The 20,299-nt window shown below is 37.5% G+C and overlaps 1 protein-coding gene across 1 annotated transcript in view; it reads left to right on the top strand.

The window, feature by feature from the left end:
- nherf1b (NHERF family PDZ scaffold protein 1b) overlaps positions 1-2,760 on the top strand; it is a 47,343-nt gene extending 44,583 nt beyond the window's left edge. The window contains exons 5-6 of the mRNA XM_028455919.1: positions 1,854-1,973; positions 2,050-2,760. Of these exons, the coding sequence (XP_028311720.1) occupies positions 1,854-1,973; positions 2,050-2,187 (258 nt within the window). The 3' untranslated portion in view covers positions 2,188-2,760. The remainder of the gene's footprint in view (positions 1-1,853; positions 1,974-2,049) is intronic.
- The last annotated feature ends 17,539 nt before the right edge of the window (positions 2,761-20,299 follow it).

The following is a 20,299-nucleotide window of genomic DNA, read 5'->3' as shown; positions in this document are numbered from 1 at the left end:
CACATTACAGTAGTAAAACATAAAGTAAGATTAATAATAATAATAACAAATATGATACAGATATTTACAACAATCAAGCTGTAAGGAAAAAGCCTATGCTTGTCATATCATTCTTCATTATTAAATAATGTAAAATCTGATAAACTAAACTAAATGTACAATACTAATACATTATTAAAATTGAAACACAGAACAAAAAACAATCAAAAGCAAAATGAACATGTGCCATTATATTTCTGTATTTCATTTTTATAACACTGCATTATTGTCTTTGTTTAATTGTTTCAACAAAACCACCCCACAAATGGAAGTACACATACTTTTTTAATTAGTCCGATCACACTGTTGTTTGAAGTTTAGTTTCCCCGTGTTAACAGTTTTTTTATCCCCAAACTTTAAAGATGTGTGATTTTAAAAACAGTATATAGGTGTGTTCATAATATCCTACATTGTTTAGTGTACAAATGGTAAACAATGTTAGTTTTACATAATATCTGTAACAGATTGAGTCTGTCATTTAGTTGACTAAAACTAGATCATAACTGAAATAGTCCTGATGACTAAAACTGAAGTTGCAGTTGCATTTTAGTCAAAATCTTCTCTTAAAATCAACATTGCCCTGTATGATTTATCTGATGTTTATTCAGTCAGTAAATGTTTTGCCAAAAGTTACTGAAACCCGAGGCTGCCACCTCCTGGATTGATTTGTAACTGCAGTTAAATAAAGCTCTAACACTCTCATGAAAGCCACAGATTTTATACGAAAAAAAAGTCATTTCAACATTATTGTGCCCTAGTTTGCACTTATATGTACGTATATATATATATATATATATATATATATAATACAAAATATGTAAGAAACCGACAATATCCAAGAAATAAGTGATAAATATCACTTTAAATGACAAAGATTTGGTGATTAAAGGATATATTATGTAATAATTTGAGGATTTTGTAAAAAAAAAAAAAAAAAAAAGTTTTTATTCAGTTTAACATTAGAAATGACTGCAATCATGCAATATATGCACTGGGAAAACTTTGAGCCCCTACAAATATTGCTGAGTTTCATTTACACGTTTATTCTCAAACGGGGGTACACAATGGCACGACAGGGGAGAGAAAGAGAGAGAGTGGAAAATGAACAAATAAAGTGTCAGTCTTGGTCCCACTCCAGGCGTGAGATGAATGGAAATGATAAAAACGGATGAAATAAATCTATTCAGCGGCCACTAAATCAGTGTTTTTTAACCTTGGGGTCGGTACTCCATGTGGGGTCACCTGGAGTTTTAAAGGGGTCTCCTGAAATTTCTGGAAAAATTAAAATTGATTTTTGAAATTTTGTAATTATTATTATTATTATTATTATTATTATTATTAAAACAACACACAATCTTAAACAACCATACTTCTAGCTCAAAAATGCATTTAGGGTCACCAGAAATTCTAGATATTCAAATGGGGTCACGAACCTAAAAATGTTGAGAACCACTGCATTAAATACTGTTTTTTTCCACTTATTTACACAATGAGCTTCTTTAAAATGTGTGCTATCACTCATTAATTCCATTATTATTCTCTGTAGTTGTTTTTAAATAGGTTTATAAGCAAAATGTTGTCGTTGGACAAAGGGGGTACTTGGATTCTGAAATAAGAGAACGGGGGTACATGAACCAAAAAAGTGTGTTACACAATGATTCATGTTTTCTCTGTCATTTTTACTTTCTCCTGTGGGCTGAATTGGATGCTCCAAAAGGCCAGACTTGGCCCCCGCGCCATGAGTTTGACACATAATTGAAGGCAGCGTAATGCTATATAAAGCGATGGTGTTAATGGAGTCCATGTGTTCACAGATAAATGGTCGAGTGGCCAAAGAGGCAGAGAGGGACTCAAAACTGTCAGTCAGTCCTTCTCCATCCAACGCCTCATCCAACACATCCCTCACGACCCCGCCCACCAGCACACCACCTGAGGTAGGTGAAAGCTCTATGTCATTGATTTAAAACCTAACGTAGTGAGTGAGATGGTGTTTTCTTTTTTGGTCATTAGGGTTTGATCACTGAGGCCATCCCAGCTCTCAACCTCACCCTGCAGCAAGTCAAAGAGCTGAGTCATCAGAAACGCTCCAACAAGAGAGCACCGCCAATGGACTGGACCAAGAAAAATGAGCTGTTCAGCAACCTATAGGTCCTCTGACAGACACACAATCACACACTGATTTTTAGTGACTTTAGAGCACATGTTTCAAACTCAAGGCCCGGGGGCCAAATCCGGCCCTTTGGAGCATCCAATTTGGCCTGCAGGTGAAAATAAAAATGACAGAGAAAATATGAGTTATTGTGTAAATTACCAAATAATTCATTTATCAGCCCCTCCAATGACACAAATTCAATAAAATTCCTCAATATAATGCTTATGTCACATGATGGCAGGTATTGTTCATCTTAAATTGTTGAAAGAACTCTAACTTTCCTCAGAATCTTGCGATTTCCTTCAAATTATTCCATAAAATGTACCCAGATTAAATGTTACTTGAGTATTGTAGGTTCCTTACACACTTTCTATATCAATTATATGCCGAAGTGCAAAGTAAGGTACAGTTATGTTGAAATCTGTGGCCCCACTTGAGATTAAAGTGGTCTGTATTTGGCCCCTGAACTAAAATGAGTTTGACACTTCTGCTTTACAGAGACTTTCTATAACAAATTTAAAAAAAAAATAAATAAATAATTAACCTAATGGCACCATGCATAGTTTGAGCCAATTGCAAAATGTATTATAATTATTATTGTAAACAAAAATACAAATGTGATTTTTCTACTAACCAGGGAGTTTCTCACACCAATGGAAGAAAACTGGACAGTGTGGTGTAATTCTATCATTTACGACATGAGCTTTAGATCACCAGCATTAATAAAAAATAAAGACGATTGAGACAATCAGATTATTAATTCTTGATTTTATAAAGACTACACGTCTGGATTACGTTTTACCAGTTATATAATTTAAAATAACATTTAGTCTTCTTATTTCTTACAAATGATTTAACCTTTTGAAGCAGGAACTAATTGGAAATTGAGACTTTATGCTTAAGTATTGACATTTTTAAGAATTTCAATTATTCATGATCTTATGAAAACTTTATTATTGAATAATTAGTGAGGATGCAGGAGGTATCATAACGCTAGGCTAATGCGATTGCTAGGCTACTGCTAATGCTAACGCTCGACTAATGCTAATGTAAGGCTAATGCTAACGCCAGGCTAATGCTAACACTCGAGTAACGCTAATGCTAGGCTAATGCAGTGCGACGCGGGCCAGCACCTGCACCCTCACTTGCATTTCCTTCAGGAAATGCAAATATTCTAATAATTGTTTTTCTTTTTTTTAATGTTTAAACAAGTGCTCAGGAGAGGGGGCGTTTTTCTGACAGCCAAAACCAAAACATGATGTGCTAGTTTGCAATCCGACTTTATAAGTGTGCACCAGTGTCTGTGTGGTTGGAAATGAGGAAATGTGATGGTTAGGCCTAATGTTTAGTGCTGGTGGCGATAACAAGCTTTAGATCATCTAAGTTATGGGAATTGCAAAATAATCAAAGTCACAATATTAACAAATACATAACCCATGATGTCACAAGTAACAGCTTTTTCACAGTAGGAATGACCTTTGTCTTGTATCTAATATGATACACTTGACTTATGTTTAAGAAATATATCAAAAGAGGCAAATCTGTGATCTGAACTCTGATTGTATTTTATGTCTATAAATATAAAGCATCTAAGCTGTATATTTTTACTTTTTCAGCAATTATATATTCTGTACTTGAAGTCTTTATAATACATTCCACTCTCTATTCCGTAAAGACCATATCTGCTGTTAATTTAAATGTATGTGCTCCATATGATATCAATAACTAACTTATGTCATTCCTTATGGCAAAGCTCACATTTACAGCAGCACAAATTATTGTATTGCCCGACTGATATAAGTATACGTCATTCTTATACAGTTAATTACTATGGCTTATCATGTTTTTATTTGTTTGATGATGTGAATTTTTTAAAGAGATCTTTTTAAAAGTGAATGTGACGGACTTTTATGAAGTGTTGCATAGGTTTGAATCAGCAGTTAGTGATTCTTAGATGAAATTGTGTCTGTCATCTCAGCTGTATCCTGCTTTATGAGAATAAATAAAGATATTCTTCTGTGTTTGGTGTGAGAATCTATGACTGAATAAAAAACACAAGTGCACTGGATTGCAAGAAAAAAAAAACATGCTGTATAACAGTGTTTGTTACTATAAACCTGTAAAGTGTCTTTTTTTTTTAAACCTGGAAGTACATTTCCCAAAAAAGCAGTATGTGGGAGTAGTGGTAAGTGCAGTGCCCCTAAACTGGGGGGAGGGCGTGAGAACATTGATCATCTTTTTTTTTTTACTCATATAACTTTATTATTACAGTTCTAAAATGTGCACATATTTTATGTTTTTTTTGGGGGGGTTTTGAAAAAGAATATAGCAAAATTTTACCTTTAAAGTAAAGATTACAATTTTATACCCATTTTGTTGCGATGAGGGGACCGTGAAAACTAACCACTGGATTAGTTCATCTGAACAGGAATAAGTCAGAACCACAGAAAATAAATGAATACGTGGTAACGGTGTATATAAGCCAGATTTTTTCAACCTAGGGGTAGTGACCCCATGTGGGGTCGCCCGGATTTCAGTTGGGGATCACCTGAAATATCTAGTAATTGAATTTTTTTTTAATTACTGATTAAAATTGTTTTTGTAATTAAATAAATACATATATATTGTTCTTTTTCAATCTAAAAGACCACACCCAATCTTAAACAACTGTATTCTATATTTTCACTTCCTCAAACATATGTTTAGGAAAAAAAATGCAGTACAAACATTGAATAATGATAAAATTATATGTATATTTTTGTAATAAAAAAAAAATATGAAATGCCACACACAATCTCAAACCCCTGCGTTCCATATTTTCACTTCCTCAAATAAAAATGTAGTAAAAAAAAAAAAAATAGTACGCAAATATCTGAGCTACTTACGAAACTATATCACGATACTCAAGTACAAGTATAAAAAGTAGCTCAATTAAATAGTACTCATAATAAAAGTTACTAGTTACTTTCACCCCCCCACGTTTATATTTGGTAATACATTTTACCACGTTCCCTTGCATACAGTAAACATCTCATGTACAAACTTAAAAAGGAAGAGACCAAATATTGCACAATTTAATCAATTGATTTTATTTATTTTCCACAAAGACATCCGTATAAAATAAAAGGTTTGTCAAAATGTACAATTATTTAAAAAAATAAAATAAAAATAAACAAAATAACACCAATGAATTCAATTCAAAAATTAAAAAAAAATTCTCAGACTTTGAGTATACCTACATTTATGAACTCTAAAACTGTTTTGTGTCTGTGCTGGCGCGGTGCATCACGTTTAATCTGGTTGGTGCGCTATGATGTGATGCATTTGATTGTTGTCTGCATGGTCATTTCATTTTTCTCGCAATGTCCATTCGTCATTTTAAAACAAAAAAAAATAATAATAATTTATTCAGTAACGATTGGATGCAGAAATGTAATGACTTATTTTACGTCTTTTAAAACGTACTTAAGTACAAGTAAAATGACTGATTTGGAAATATACTCAAAAAAGTACAAGTACCCATAAAAGCAACTCATTTACAGTACCGTGAGTAATTATAATCCATTACTTTCACTTCTGACAAACGGTCCCACTGCTACTCCATCTAATATCTCAGATGAGCATGAGATGTTTGTTTTCTATGAAGTTAAGCCGTTATTGATCAGACTAGTTAGTCCAGCTCATCCTAGACACAGTTCATTTGTCTGAAATTTGATTCAACCCCACAAACTTATTTATGAAATGGATTCCATGCCTTCCATCTTAGTGTGTTATTATATCATTCATTGTTGAACTTTAAGTAGTGTGGAAGTTGTCCAGGCTTCTCTTCTGTCCTGTAACGTGTCACCTAGTCTCCCCTTTCTGCTGAGTCACCATTATCAACAGCTCACTATCACACCTGAGTCATTGAGGCATTGATGGGTTGGACAATATGATCGATAAAGACATTTGAGTATTCAAGGGATTTATTGACAGAGTTTGTTTTGGTATAGAGGAAGGGTTGCCAATATTTTTTGTGAAAAGGGGGTATTTTGTCAAATCATGTGTACCTCCTTCATATCATAAGTACCCACTCCATAATTTCATATACTCTCCTAAACCCACAACTGTATCCAACGTTGGTTCTTTAAGGCTTACTCTCCAAATCCAAAACAATGTGGAATTTATTTTTTATTTTTAAATACCAATGCAACTTTTATGTGATTACTTAAATAGTAAGTAAATAAGTTAACACTTTAAATTCACTAAATTATGACACCTTTGAAGCACTGTTGGCATTTCTTCATGTCACCTTATTCATGCTAATGACAGGTCTCATGTCATAGTAATGTCAGTCCTATGTATAAAACTTAAAATAAATTGTTTTACTAGAAATATGGTCTCTTTTGTAAAATGTAGCTAATTATTTTCAAATGTTGTGATAAAATGGCCTCGACAGCATAAAATAATCATTTCTCAATAAATTACAAGAAAATATAGTATTTTATTAAGCAAAAGTAGTGTTAGTGTGTGGTAAATTTGACCACAAACTAACAAATAACACAGCCGTTGGGTCTTTAAACTACATCTTGCATATGAAGCCAATAAGCTAGAAAACTGCTCTAGTTTCATTCAAATGTTAGGACTTGGTTCCTAAAGTGGGGTACAGGTACCCCCAGGGTGTAATGCTATTGCTAAGCTAATGCTAATGCTAGGTTAGTGCTAATGCTAGGCTAATGCTATTTCTAGGCTAATGCTAGGTTAGTGCTAATGCTAGGCTAATGCTAGTTTAGTGCTAATGCTATGTTTATGCTAACATTAGGCTAATGCTAAACCCAACTAATGCTATGCTACGGCTGATGTTAGGTTAGTGTTAATGCTAATGCTCGCTAATGCTATGTCAGGCTATGCTAATGCTATGTTAATAATGATGCTAATACTAGGTTAATGGTAACATTAGACTAATGCTAATGTTAGGTAAATGCTAAATCTAGCCAATGCTATGCTACTGCTAATGTTAGGCTAATGATAATGCTAATGCAAGTTAATGCTAATGCTAATGCTAATGCTACATGCAGGCCAGCACCTGCATCCTTGCTTGCATTTTTTCAGGAAATGTAAATATTCTAGTTAAAGTTGTATTTCACAGTTTCAGGGTGGTGGATATGTTGTATTACTGTTATACGTTCAATCAACAAATGTTTGGTAGATTTATGTTTCTAAATAAAACTAAAAGAGATTGGCTTCTCACTGAAAATGCCAGTAGGCCAATTAATTAATAATTCTGAATAAGATGTATTCTTGTGTGCTTAGAGATTATAATAATTTTTTTATTCTATATTATTACTCAACAAGATAGGTAACATTTAGTGACAAATTTCAGTGTAGGGCTACATTGCATATGACATTACATTATTATGTTATTAGGCGTGCAGGAGTAGGGGGTACATGGCTTCAGGTTAAATGTCTGAAGGGGTACGAGACTGTGAAAAGTTAGGTAACCACTGTGATAGGATAAGTGTGTAAACTGAATAATATCATTTATTATTTCTATCAGACTGTGGACCTGTTCTTTAAAAATCCCACTGGGGCTGATTCAGCAACTACAGAAGTGGCATCAGTGCAAGGAGTTCATTATGAAAAGTTCATTATGGGGCTAGAAATGTATCATCAGGGGCTCCTTATTTCACATTAAAATTCCAACACATTTCAGTTTTTTTATAGGCTACTTTGTACAGCTTGATATGCTGATTTCTTGACACCCAAGATCATGAGCCTCCCACTTTTAAGCCTGTTGCACTCGTCGAGCTCCTCACAACAACTGCAGATATAATGAGCAGAACCTTACGTCTCACTAAGGATTAACGCGCCCCGTTCAAGAAAATGACGAGTACAGGAAGGAGGACGTTGATAATTAAGATGATGAAGGGCAGGTGTGGGTCGTGCAATGGGCCTTCACACAGCTTTAGGTGCAAAACATGGCCTGTTGCTAGGCGACCGTGTCTGCCGGGGGTCCTTGTAAGGCCTGGAGTGTGGATGAGACAAGTGGTGGACACAGCTCCACCTTCAAACCCCCCAGAGCACACTAAAAATACAACTGTGTGGATGTATCGTGCATGTGTGTGTGTGTGTGTGTGTGTGTGTGAGAGAGAGAGGAGAAGTAGAGATAAAAAACCAAAGCTGAATATGTAACAAACTGAGGGTCCATGAGAGGACGTACACTGTGACACATTATCGGCAGCCGTAACTCGAGCTTTTCCGATCCGTCTTCTCTGAGAAAAGCCTCAACCCCCTTTTGACTTACTTTCCTCATGCGCACACAAACACACACACACACACACACACACTCCTTTTTATAAAAATACCCAAGGACAATCCTCACTATTAATAGGAAGTGTTGTCAACTGGCTCAGGAGAAATGGGACCTTCTGTTCAGCTAACTATTTTTGCAGCCCTTTGTAGTCATGACGCCCCCCTCAGAATGTCAATTACAACTATTTTCCACACTTTTAAAAACAAAATGGAGGGTTCATGTCCATTACGCTGCTTGGCCTTGAGTCTGTCTGCAGTAAGACTTTCTATTTGTTTAGAATAAACTCAATAGAAGAACCTCATTCTTAATTTATTGCAACATTACATTATTTAACTTCCAAATCTCAAACAGATGACGGACTGATTGTCATAATATTTACTTGTCTTCTCTTTCATGAGGGAAAATATCATTCCAGAATCCTCTTTCCATACTTTCAGCTGTGAACTTTGACCTGTGTTCCCAGTGCTGGTGGGGACCTCTAAGCCCTGAGCACAGGGCAGCTCCAGTAGCCCCAGTACACTTGATACCACCCACTCAAGGTCTTTGCACGTGAAGCTAGACACACCTCCATCCAAGCCTGTGTCTGTTTTTTTCCGTCTACAACTTTGACAATAAACCCTGCGTGAATCTGACCAGCAACAACATAACGAATGACAGATTGGATCACATCTTGAAAATTTGGTTTTCAAAACAAACAAAAAAAGATAATGTGATGGGATTAGATCACGTAATCCAATCTCGATTTTGATCCGGATCAAACATTTAGTTTGGGTTTTTCACAACTTTTTAATAGGATTTGGGATCACTTTGATCCAAAAAACTGGTTTAAACTGATCCCATCAGACAGGTGGATTCAGCGTGGATTTCAGGCCCTTTGATACAAATCTAGATAATTATGTATATCCTGGATTCATCTCCGCTACCACACAGTGACGTGTTGACACATTACCTGTTATTGGACTGCTCGCTTTGTAAGAAAACTGATTGGTCAGGAGGCGGGACTTTATCACTCGCTAAAATCCTAGCCAAAGCAAAACCTGCTCTCGACCAGGCTAGCCGTTCAGCATAAGTAACCATGGTGATTTAGCTCAGTAAGACGTTAGCGGGCTTTGTAGTCCAACACACACTGATTAAATCCTGGAAGTTAGCGCGATAAGAAGTAATCTTGCTTCGTAACATAGTCCCCAAAGGTGTATCAAATAATACCCTATTTGGATCATGCAGTATAAAGCCTACAAGATATCCAATTTTTTCATAAGGATATCATTTGATTTGTTCATCCGTAAGGCTACAGTGATTAAGTAGGCTATAACAGTATAGACCTACAGCATAGTAGAAAGAGTAAAAAAGTTATTGACCACAAATAATATATTTATATTTGTCACTAAATGATGTATATTCATCACAATAAAAAATAAGCAGTGGCTATCCGTACGGTTGTTGTATCAATATACCGACATTCTATCAGTCCTTATTTGGCCAGTTTAGGTCAAGTGACTAAGACTAAACCTAACCCTAACCCTAACAATAAACCTAACCCTTAACCTAAACCTAAACCTAACCCTAAACCTAAACCTAACTCTAACCCTAAGACGCTACGTACGGTAAACGCACCAATAGCACCAGGAGTTGTACGTACGGCAACCGTACAAATAGACACTTTTTTTTTTTTAGTGATGCATACAATAATCAAACAGGATAATAAATAAAGCAATGGTTTCACTGGTTTTTGAAATCCAAAACAAATCTAAATCAGAAATACTGTCTAACTATTACGTCCTTTGTTGTACGTCCTATTTGTTGGAAAGTTTCCAATACAATGTTGCTTTGAAAAACCGGCTCAAAAGTCTAATAGATTACATGATCATTGATAGCAAAAAAAAAAGATTTCCAAATCCGGATCAATTTTATCTGGATTAAAACTTTTGAAAAACTGGCCGAGGTGATTTATAAGCAACATCCAGGGGGTTTTGCCCTTAACTGTCCCCCAACTTTGACTGAGTGTACAGTAAATAACCATTGACACCCTGGATGAATGAGAACAGCCACAATCATGAGGCGGCTTGCATTCTATGTCAGATGTAGGTGATTTAACATGTGACCTGACTTGTTGTTGTCTATAAACCTTTTATTGCAACTACAATTGAAAGATAAAATGAAAATAGATGTACTTTTCCAAGTTTTATTGATCAATAGACCAATAACTGGGCAGAAATCTGTGATGTATCAATAATTATATAAATAATTATTATTTGTTTGTTGCCTTTTTTCAAGATAAACTACAATCTGATGTACAACTTTTTATTTTTCTAAATAATATGTTGAGGTTTCATTTATTTTTTTTCCAGGAAATTTGATCTCCTGACATGTTTCAACTGCCAGCTGTCAGTCTTCCTCAGAGGCATCTAGGTTGGCCACCCCCAGAAATAACGCATAAGGACAAATGAAAATGATCAGTAGATGCTTTGATGCTTTCCTTATGAACTAACTTGTAGGGATACATCAAAGCAATCACTATATACCTCTGCAGAAGACTGACAGCAGAAACATGTCAAATTTCATCAAAATTTCATCAAATTTCTGTAATAAATGAAAACCTTAACACATGAAGGTAATGATAGGTTAAAAACCACAAAAAGATTAAAATATTGTTTTTTTTCGCTGCATTGGTTCTTTATCACACAAAGTAAACAGGAAGGCAACAATAAATACTCTGTGTGTGCGCGTGCGTTTTGCATGTGTGTTTGCGTAATTTCCGTGCACGTGTGTGCGTGTTTGGTTGTGACAGGTGTTTAGCTGGAATGGTGCTAAGCTTTAAGTGCTGTCCGGACCCAAATCCTATTCCTGGTATACACACAGTTGAGTGTGTGCACACACAAACACACAATGCATCTGCACCCACAACCGGGTGTCTCTGCACTCAGACAGCGTTGCTACATGCATATCATAGTCTGTCTGTCTTTCTTTCTGTCTTTGTCTGTCTGTGTGTCTCACACTTGAACACTGTGTGATATGACACTTGAGTCTGCAAGGTCACACTCGTATATTCTTGCACATGGCCTCTGCTGCTGCTGCTGCTGCTGCTGCTGCTGCTGCTGCTGCTGCTGCTGCTGCTGTTGCACCTAGATTTCACAAAGCCTACAATCACGCCGCTAACATTTAGCGGCTAAATGTTGCTGTCACACTTTTGCGTGCACGTGTTGTTTATGTATTTATTTGAGCAAAAAAACACAATTTATGTACAATACGTAACACACATTCAAATGAGTAGGCAGAAGTTCAAGGAACTTATAGGTGCCGACCTCTCCTTCACAAAATAACATTTTAAACTTCTCATTTGCTTTTTTCATTATGTAAGAATACTATACAAACATATACAGTGCATATACAAACATATTTCTTTTATCATTTATGTTCCATTGCAACAACGCGTAATGGAAAAATAAACCAGAATATTTTCTTTTTTATAACGTGTGGATTGAAAGGCTTTAAAAAAGAGATTCGCTGGGTCAAATGTCCTATAGACAAAAAAACGTTTATTAATTGTGAGAAAACTGCTTGTGATATTCAGCCACTTTATCGTTGATTCGCTACATTTCGTCATCAACTCATCAATCAAGCTTGTCATCGCCTCTGTTTTAACAACCCTTTCACACCTAGAAACTCTCCGGCTGCCCACGCTCAGGGCCGTATATGGAGGCGCCATCCGGCAGGGGAGCACAGGGTTAAATATACACTGAAGCTCTGAGAATGTCAAAAACCTTCAGCTAACCTGCCAAAGGGGGAAACACTGTGGAGCACCTCTGCACGCGCGGACACATGCTCATTGACTCATTAGCATAAGCATTTTTTAGCTGTGGCAGAATAACGTGCAATCCATAAGTGATGGGATCAATTAACTTGTTCATTATTGGTGTTTAAATGTCATAGTGAAGTAATGAGGGTAATGAGGATTTAATGCAGTAAACTATAGCATCTAGAGCTGACAACAAAGCTGTTAAATTCACTTTCTTTACACGCAGCCTTTTCTTTACATTGTCAGCGTAGATGTTTTAATGCTGGTGTTTGAAATCATCAGTCCATTTCTTTCTTTCATCACCTCACACGGATGACTTGATTTATTAACATAATCAATAACCCTGATACATGTAAAGCTACAAGAACAATCGTGGTTCTCTGCTTCCTTCATAGCAGACTGCTCTGGATGTCAAAGACATGTTTCTCTCTTTGACTCCTTTGTTTTTCTGGTGCTTTTTCACCCACAGTTACCAGTTTACCATATACTTGTCCTGTGAAAACCAGCAGCCTGATTTCCTTGGTCTTTGTTCTCTTCTGGTTCCTGTTCCAACAAATATTGTCTTCACCTATCGTCGACTCTTATTACGATGCTATATATATATATATATATATTGAACTCCACATGTTTGTCAAGCAATATCATGAAATTATACAGCCAATGACTTGCAAGGATAATATGTTAAGGTCATGAGAACTTTCAGGTTGGCCACGCCTAGAAAGAACTCATAAGGACACATGGATCTGATTAGCAGATGCTTTGATGCTTTCCTGATGAAAGAACTCGTAAGGATACATCAAAGCAATCAGTAGATCCCTCTGAGGAAGACTGACAGTTGGCAGTCGAAACATGTCAGGAGATCAAGTTGTCTGAATAAATTAAACTAAGTAACTTGCGCTTAGCGCTCCCCTAAAGGTCCCTTTCGGTTATGTCACTGTCGTAAACACTGCGCACCCCCCCGCTGCCTGCCCCACCCCACATCTACAAGCACACCTTTCTAATACAACAGTGACACTAAGGGTGCTTTCACACATATCGTCCCATGTGACCATGTGAACAGTATGAGGAAGAGAGACAAGTAAAATAAATGAATAATGTGGGAGTGATACGGAAGGGAGTGTGGAAATGTGTGTGTTTGTTTGTGTGCTGACAAAGCAGCACTGAAGATGGATGGATGAATTAATGGATGGATAGATGGATGAATGGATGGATGGATGAATGGATGGATGGATGCACGGACGGACGGATATTTGTGTGTGTGCTGCCTGATGGAGCACTGGGTTGCGAGTGTGTGTGCATGGCTGTTGCCATGACGACAGTGTGTGTGATTGCTGTGTGTTGCTGCTGAGCTGTCACTGCATAGAGTTGCTCCATTCCTCAGACAAATGTCTTCTCTGCCTTTTTTTTTGCTGGTTCCACCATGATATAAGTTTGAGAAAACTGAATTTGTAGACAACTGTGTGCAGCCACAGGGCTGGTCATAATCTAGCATTAGTTTGTATTGGGCTGCCGTAAAGCAGTACGTGTTGCCATCGGGTCGGAGGCAGGAAAGTTGCAAGTGCTGTTTTCTGGTCAGAGACAGCAGGGGGGGATGAAAGACCCCCCCAATCACCCCATAAACACTTGTATTACCCTCACAGGGACTATGAGAAGGATTTATTAAAGTGAAAAAGTTACTTAGTTCTGCTTTAACGTAATATTTTTTTTAAAAAAAGAAGACAAAATGAACTTGCATTATGACTTACAATGGTGGTTAAACCAAAAACATGCCTGATTACAGGTCATCAGCAGGATAGATTAAAAGTTTAATTAGATTTTCTATCGAGCCTGTGATCCTCTCCAATCATAAATCTGCTTCTCTGATTTTTATCCTACAACTAGTTCAAACTTAAAATCCACCCAATCCATGATTTTTTCTGAGCTTAAAGATCACTATTCAGAATAAATCAACATGCAATAAACACAATGATGTAACTGATGCCATCACACGTGTCTAAAAAACATGTCTGAGAGTTTACATACGGATCTTCGAAGGAAGTCACTGTGTAGTTTTGTGTCTTGCACAGGGAGAAAATCTCCCTTGAGATGTGGTGACATAAGAGAGAAACACTAGAGCTCGGAGTGTGTCCTCACTTCATGTTCTCGGGGACACGCCTACATAAGTGAAGCCCTGGTCTTGGTTTACATCCAGGGGTAGTTTTTAGAGGTACGTGGGAGCACAGTCATGATGTGGTTCTGGAAGGAAACAAATCACTGGCTGGAGGAAAGGAGATCAGGGCAGTTTGAGGTGACCAAAGGATTTAAATATAAATCAACTCCAAGTTTGACTTAAGAGAACAAATAATTTAGCCTGTTTTTCTATTATTTTGTGTGTTTTGGGAGGACTTTTGGTTCATTTTCTTTCCTTTGGTGTATTTTTGTTGTCCTGTTTATTTCTGTTGTATTTTAGCGTCTGGCCCACTGTGTGTTTTAGAAGTCACATTATGTATTTTAGTTTTGTGTCTTTTGAGTCTTTTTGTGCATATTTGTTGTCATTTTGTGTTTTTAGAGATATTTCTATGGGTTTTAGAATGATTTTGAGTTTGAAACTGTATATTGTGAATACAGGGGATTCAATCAAGATGTGCAATTGGAAAAATGTGCAAGTTTATGTGGAAAATTCTGATTATCTAAGAGCTCAATCTAAAATGTAGCCATGTGGCTGCTAACTCGGGATAACTCAGGGCACAAGGGCAGAGAAGTGAGACATATGCAGTCATAAACTTGCTACAATGTCAATGACTAAAGCAACACTAAGAGGTTTCGTATCATATATCAAGCCACACGCAAATACAACCTTAACATCACGTCAGCACATATTAGGTTTCAGACGCCTTTTAAACCAATGTAAACAGTATAAACAAGCAACGACACAAACAAAAACACAAAATGAAAGGTCAAACAGAAACCAAAATGTGGCAAAAGATTACATTTTGATGTCAGTACATAGATTTTGTGCTTTGTTAATTCAAAGAAGCCCTAATCTATGTTTATGTGTATGGCAGTTTTGCTTTTTTGTCCAACTTTGATATGACCTTCATCTCTCAGAGTAAGATGTGGCCCTCGCTTGTCTCACATTCACAAACCCTTCTGAAAGAAGAGTGAAATTCTGCCATTGTGACATCGCTGCCTGCCCACACGCTCACTGCACTATTTATACCAGACGGGCACAACTGCTGCTATAGGAACAGTTACAGCGAAGCACGTCAAACTCCAGCTAATAATAATGCAGTGCTGAATACGCACACACTACCTATGCAATGCACCGCAACTCGCTCCCCTGCTACTTTAGGCCCTCATTATCCTCCCTTAAAGTGCTTCCTGTATCTGTCCCAGTGATGAGCAGCCTGAGGCAGGCGGGCGGCCCCCCGACATACCCGGCTCCCACACACAGCCACCTGCCAACAAGCTCTCTCACTCACTTATTACATCACAACTGAGCCTGTCCCCGTCCCAGCTACAAATCATTATTCACATAATCATTTCAGGAGAAAGCCCACTGTGGAAAACAGGCAGGTACTCAACGAAAAATAACTATCATTGCATGTTCTCCATCAGCACGGTTTACTTCATGTTACTTTATTGTTTTCCTTCAGTAAAATAACAACTGCAACACGTTGTTATTGGCTCTCTCTTTTTATATCTCTCTTCCTAATAAAGTCGAGCTTACCTTTCCTTTAGGAGGACTGGTGACTGGTAATTACCACAATTACAATTATATTTGACCCCGACTCTGACATAAGCTAATTCTCTTTTCTGGTACCTGCTTATTCTAGGGTTGCTGGGAATGCTGGAGCCTATCCCAGATGACATTGGGCGTAAGGCAGAGAAACAGGACACCAGTCTAACACAGAGCCTGATAGAGACAAGTTTAGGGGCCACCAGCAGGACTTGAACCCTGGACTAAGACACAGAGTGACCCAGGCTCTTTTTTCTACTCCTTAAATCCTGGACAAGGTTGAAGGAATCGTTCTTAGCTGACATTGGGTAAAAGGCAGGAAAGCCCTCTGGAAAGGACACCATGAAATGTTAAATACATTTTCAGACACTCAAAGACACTCAAATAAGAATATACAGTGATGAAAACGTAAAAATATAATACAATATAATTCAGAAAAAAGAAAGAACATCAGTAAAATAAATAAATAACAGAGGTTAATAACAAATGGTAAAGATAACAGAGTGAGAGGTTTTCTGTTACAAGCTATGCAATGATAGGCAGCGAGTGTTGATCTGATAGACAAGTTAGAAAAAAAATCCAATGATGGTAACTATTAAGATATTTAGATTTTTAAACAATCATTCGACCACATTTTTGGAAAAAAATATGCATTCAGGAAGTGGTGACTGTATTTTGTGTGTTTTTTTTAGATGATTTGCATCTATGATACAGATGTCTTTAATATTACAATTCCTGAATATTCTTAGGTTAAACAATAACAGCAACAATATGACATGTAAATCATGAAAATATTAGCCGTGTAGGAGATCGGATAGCTTTGCTGGGCTGGATCAACAGATAAAATGCATCAGAATTTCACTTCCTTTGTTTAGACATAATGTGAAACGTTTTGTTTTATTTAGAAGACATGATAACAATCTGTGATTAAATCTTTAACATAGTGGTCCATCTATTTTTGCATGGAGGTGTCTCTCTCTTAGTTAAAATGTCAGACGAGGTCCACGAAGGCCCACTTAATCGGTCTTTCCAAGTAATAATTCCAAACCGGAGTTTTAGGAATCATCGTCTCACTCTTCAAGAACATGGTATGAGCGTGTGTGCCTCAATGTGGCTGGTGCAGCATTATCACTGCTGTGTTTTATTGGCATTAGAGCGAAGTGCTTAGAATGAACTGCAGTAACCTGATCCCAAAGGGAGATTGAGCTAAATGTCAGTGAGCCACCTTGAGCTTTTTGCTGTGTAGCAGCCAGGCTTCACCACAACACCACCACAGCCAGACGGAAACACACAGAATAAAGACACTGAAGATTCAATTCAACTTTATTTGTATGGCGCAAAATACAACAAAGTCATCTCAATGCGCTTATCAAAATATGAAATTCAAAATAAGAAAGAAAAACCCAACAAGAGCCACATGAACAAGCATTTAGCGACAGTGGGAAGAAACGACTCCCTTTTAACTCATTCACTGCCAGCCATTTTCAGCGCAGCCAACCCCATATTGCCCGGCGTTTTAGATGATATTCACTGATTCCACATAATAATTTTGTATTATGATAATCTGAAATCTGAGATTCTGAAAGATTAGACTCTCTAATTTCATCAGAAAAAATAATTTTGATTCTAGCTTGTTTTGTTCCTCTGTAATCCACAGTTGAATAGAGGCAAGTTTCACACAAAAAGCTGAAAAAAAAAAAGTTTTTCTGAAAAATTTTTATTAGTGACTTTGAAGCAATTTTTTTTTTTGCTTAAGGACACCTCAACATTAGTTTCCTACTACAAAACTACAAAAACAACACTGAAAATGGGCTTTTGATGGCAAAATGATTCTTATTTTGCTATTTAGGTAAAAATTGAATAGTTTTCTTACTGTTTTTTGGCGTTCCTCCAAGTCTCTCCCTCGTTAATTCCCACACACGCAGTTTCCCTCTCCTCCCGGACATGCCGAGTCTCACCGCATTTTTTGATCGTTTTCTCTCACCATCACGACACTCTCAATAATCTACTTAGATCCACACATGCTCTGGTTGAGTGTGCACTGCTGTGAGCTGCTGGGAACTTCAGCATCAACTCTCGTAGCGCCATTTTCTGTTTTGTAAACTCATTTCCTCGCCCTCTGAGCTCTGCACATCATGGGTGATCTCTCACCCAAAGGTGTGCTGCTGCCACCTACATGTCACCAGTTGGTCACTACCTCATTGTACAAGTTAGATAGTCACAGGAGAGCTTCGTCACACTGTCTCTTAGCGACCCCAGCCAAAAAACACAATTAACGTCTTTAGACGTCTTTGGCAGGCAATGAGTTAACAGGAAGAAATCTCCAGCAGAACTAGGTTCAGAGGTGGCAGCCATCTGCGTCGACTGGTTGAGGTTAGTGGACAGAAGGACAAACAGAACAGGATAGAGAGATAGAACATCAGAGTGTCTCAGACTAGTTGAGCCGTGAACCACAGATCAGGAACTGTCATCATCAGCTTCACGACACCTTAAACAGAGAGAGAAGGGCGAGGAGAAGGCACTGACTGCAGAAAAATATGATACAGTATTATCAAGTCAGCCTGCCTTGGCCTTGGGCCTCACTCCCAGTGGCCTAGTCAACACTTATTTTAAAGGTGCCAAATCTCTTCCTGTTTATTGGTAAGCTAACAACAACTCCAAGGTCTGTAAATGCGACCGTTCACAGACGAGCCCATGTCCACTCTAGTGGTTACGTTATGTTATGATTCAGTCCTGTTTATGCAACCTGTAAATCATAACCAGCTACATCAGAATTTGAATCTCTTCCTGTTTATTGAACCAGTAAATGCAATGATTGAGAAGGCAAAGATTGTTGAATAAAATGTAACATAGATTATAAATGTAAGGGATTATTCATACCTTTATTATTGCTTTTTGACAACATAATCATGGATGGTAAAGCTATGAACAGTCTGAAAAGCTAAAATTCATCACATCTATATAGGACAATATTTTTCAACAGGCTTGTTTTTATTAACAAACAAATACTATATTATCTTTTCACCTACATTGTACATCACCGTCATGCAAAAGTTATCTTCTTCATCAAGCTCAGAAGTTAGCTTCCTCGATCAGCACACACTTTAAAAGTACAAGAGTTGTGAGTTTTTTAAAAGGTTTTTTTTTTTTTTTGGGGGGGGGGGGGGGGGGGGGGGGGGGCTGAATTAGTTCATGATCTTCACACATTACTGCTTATTGGTTTGGGTATTAAAGAACAAGCAGTTATATTGGTATAAAGTGTAACAACTTATTTTCACTTGTCTACTGGAAGTTCCCCTCAGTTATTGATAGCAAAAATCCTCTAAGACTGAACTTTTGTATACATTTTCTATCGGGACTATAACTTAACCATGTTCTATAATAAATACCACTTTGGTTTGAAAGGTGTTATATTCAGGATTTCACCACAAATGTAGAAATGGTTTAAAATATGTACCAGACTCTGATGTTGTATAAATGAAATGAAAAATGGTTATATAAAGTAAGTAAAATAATAGATGGTTCTGTTACAGATACCTCTGATTACAATGTTTTGTGCCTTTTTCGATCCGCTGTAAAGTCAAGTAAACTCGTAATATATTTTTTGCAAAATATCCTGTTTTCCACATATGTGTAGTCATCAGTGAGTCTGATCATGTACCAGGCTCATTCACACTTTAAAGGCTTGGAAGAAATTTACATCAACATTAATAAAATTACAGTAGGTCCAAAGGGGCACCCCCATTTTGAATTTGATTGAGTGAGTGATTGAGAAACCAACCAGACATAAATTTGTCAAATTTCATAAAGATCAGTCTGTTGTGAACCGAGATAGGAATTTTTAAAATTTCACCAAAACTCCATCCATCCATTCATTTTCTTCCACTTATCCGTTGCCGGGTCACATGGGCAGCATCCTAAGCAGGTAGGCCCAGACTTCCCTTTTCCCTGCCACTACATCCAGCTCTTCCGGGGGATCATGAGGCGTTCCCAGGCCAGCCGAGAGACATATAGTCTCTCCAGCGTGTCCTGGGTCTTCCTCTGGGTCTCCTTACGGAGGGATGTGCCCTGAACACCTCACTAGGGAGGCGCCCAGGGGGCATCCATATTAGGTGTCCGAGACACCTCATCTGGCTCTTCTCAATGCGGAGGAGCAGTGGCTCTACTCCGAGGCCCTCTTAGATGACTGAGCTTCTCACCTTATCTCTAAGGGAGAACCCAGCCACCCTACGGAGGAAACTCATTTCAGCCGCTTGTACCCACGGTCTTGTTCTTTTGGTCATGACCCAAAGCTCATAACCA

This window comes from Gouania willdenowi, chromosome 8, assembly GCF_900634775.1.
Source record: "Gouania willdenowi chromosome 8, fGouWil2.1, whole genome shotgun sequence".
NCBI classification, from domain to species: domain Eukaryota; kingdom Metazoa; phylum Chordata; class Actinopteri; order Blenniiformes; family Gobiesocidae; genus Gouania; species Gouania willdenowi.
Note: the sequence above shows the minus strand (reverse complement) of the source record. Positions and strands in the feature narration are given on the sequence as shown.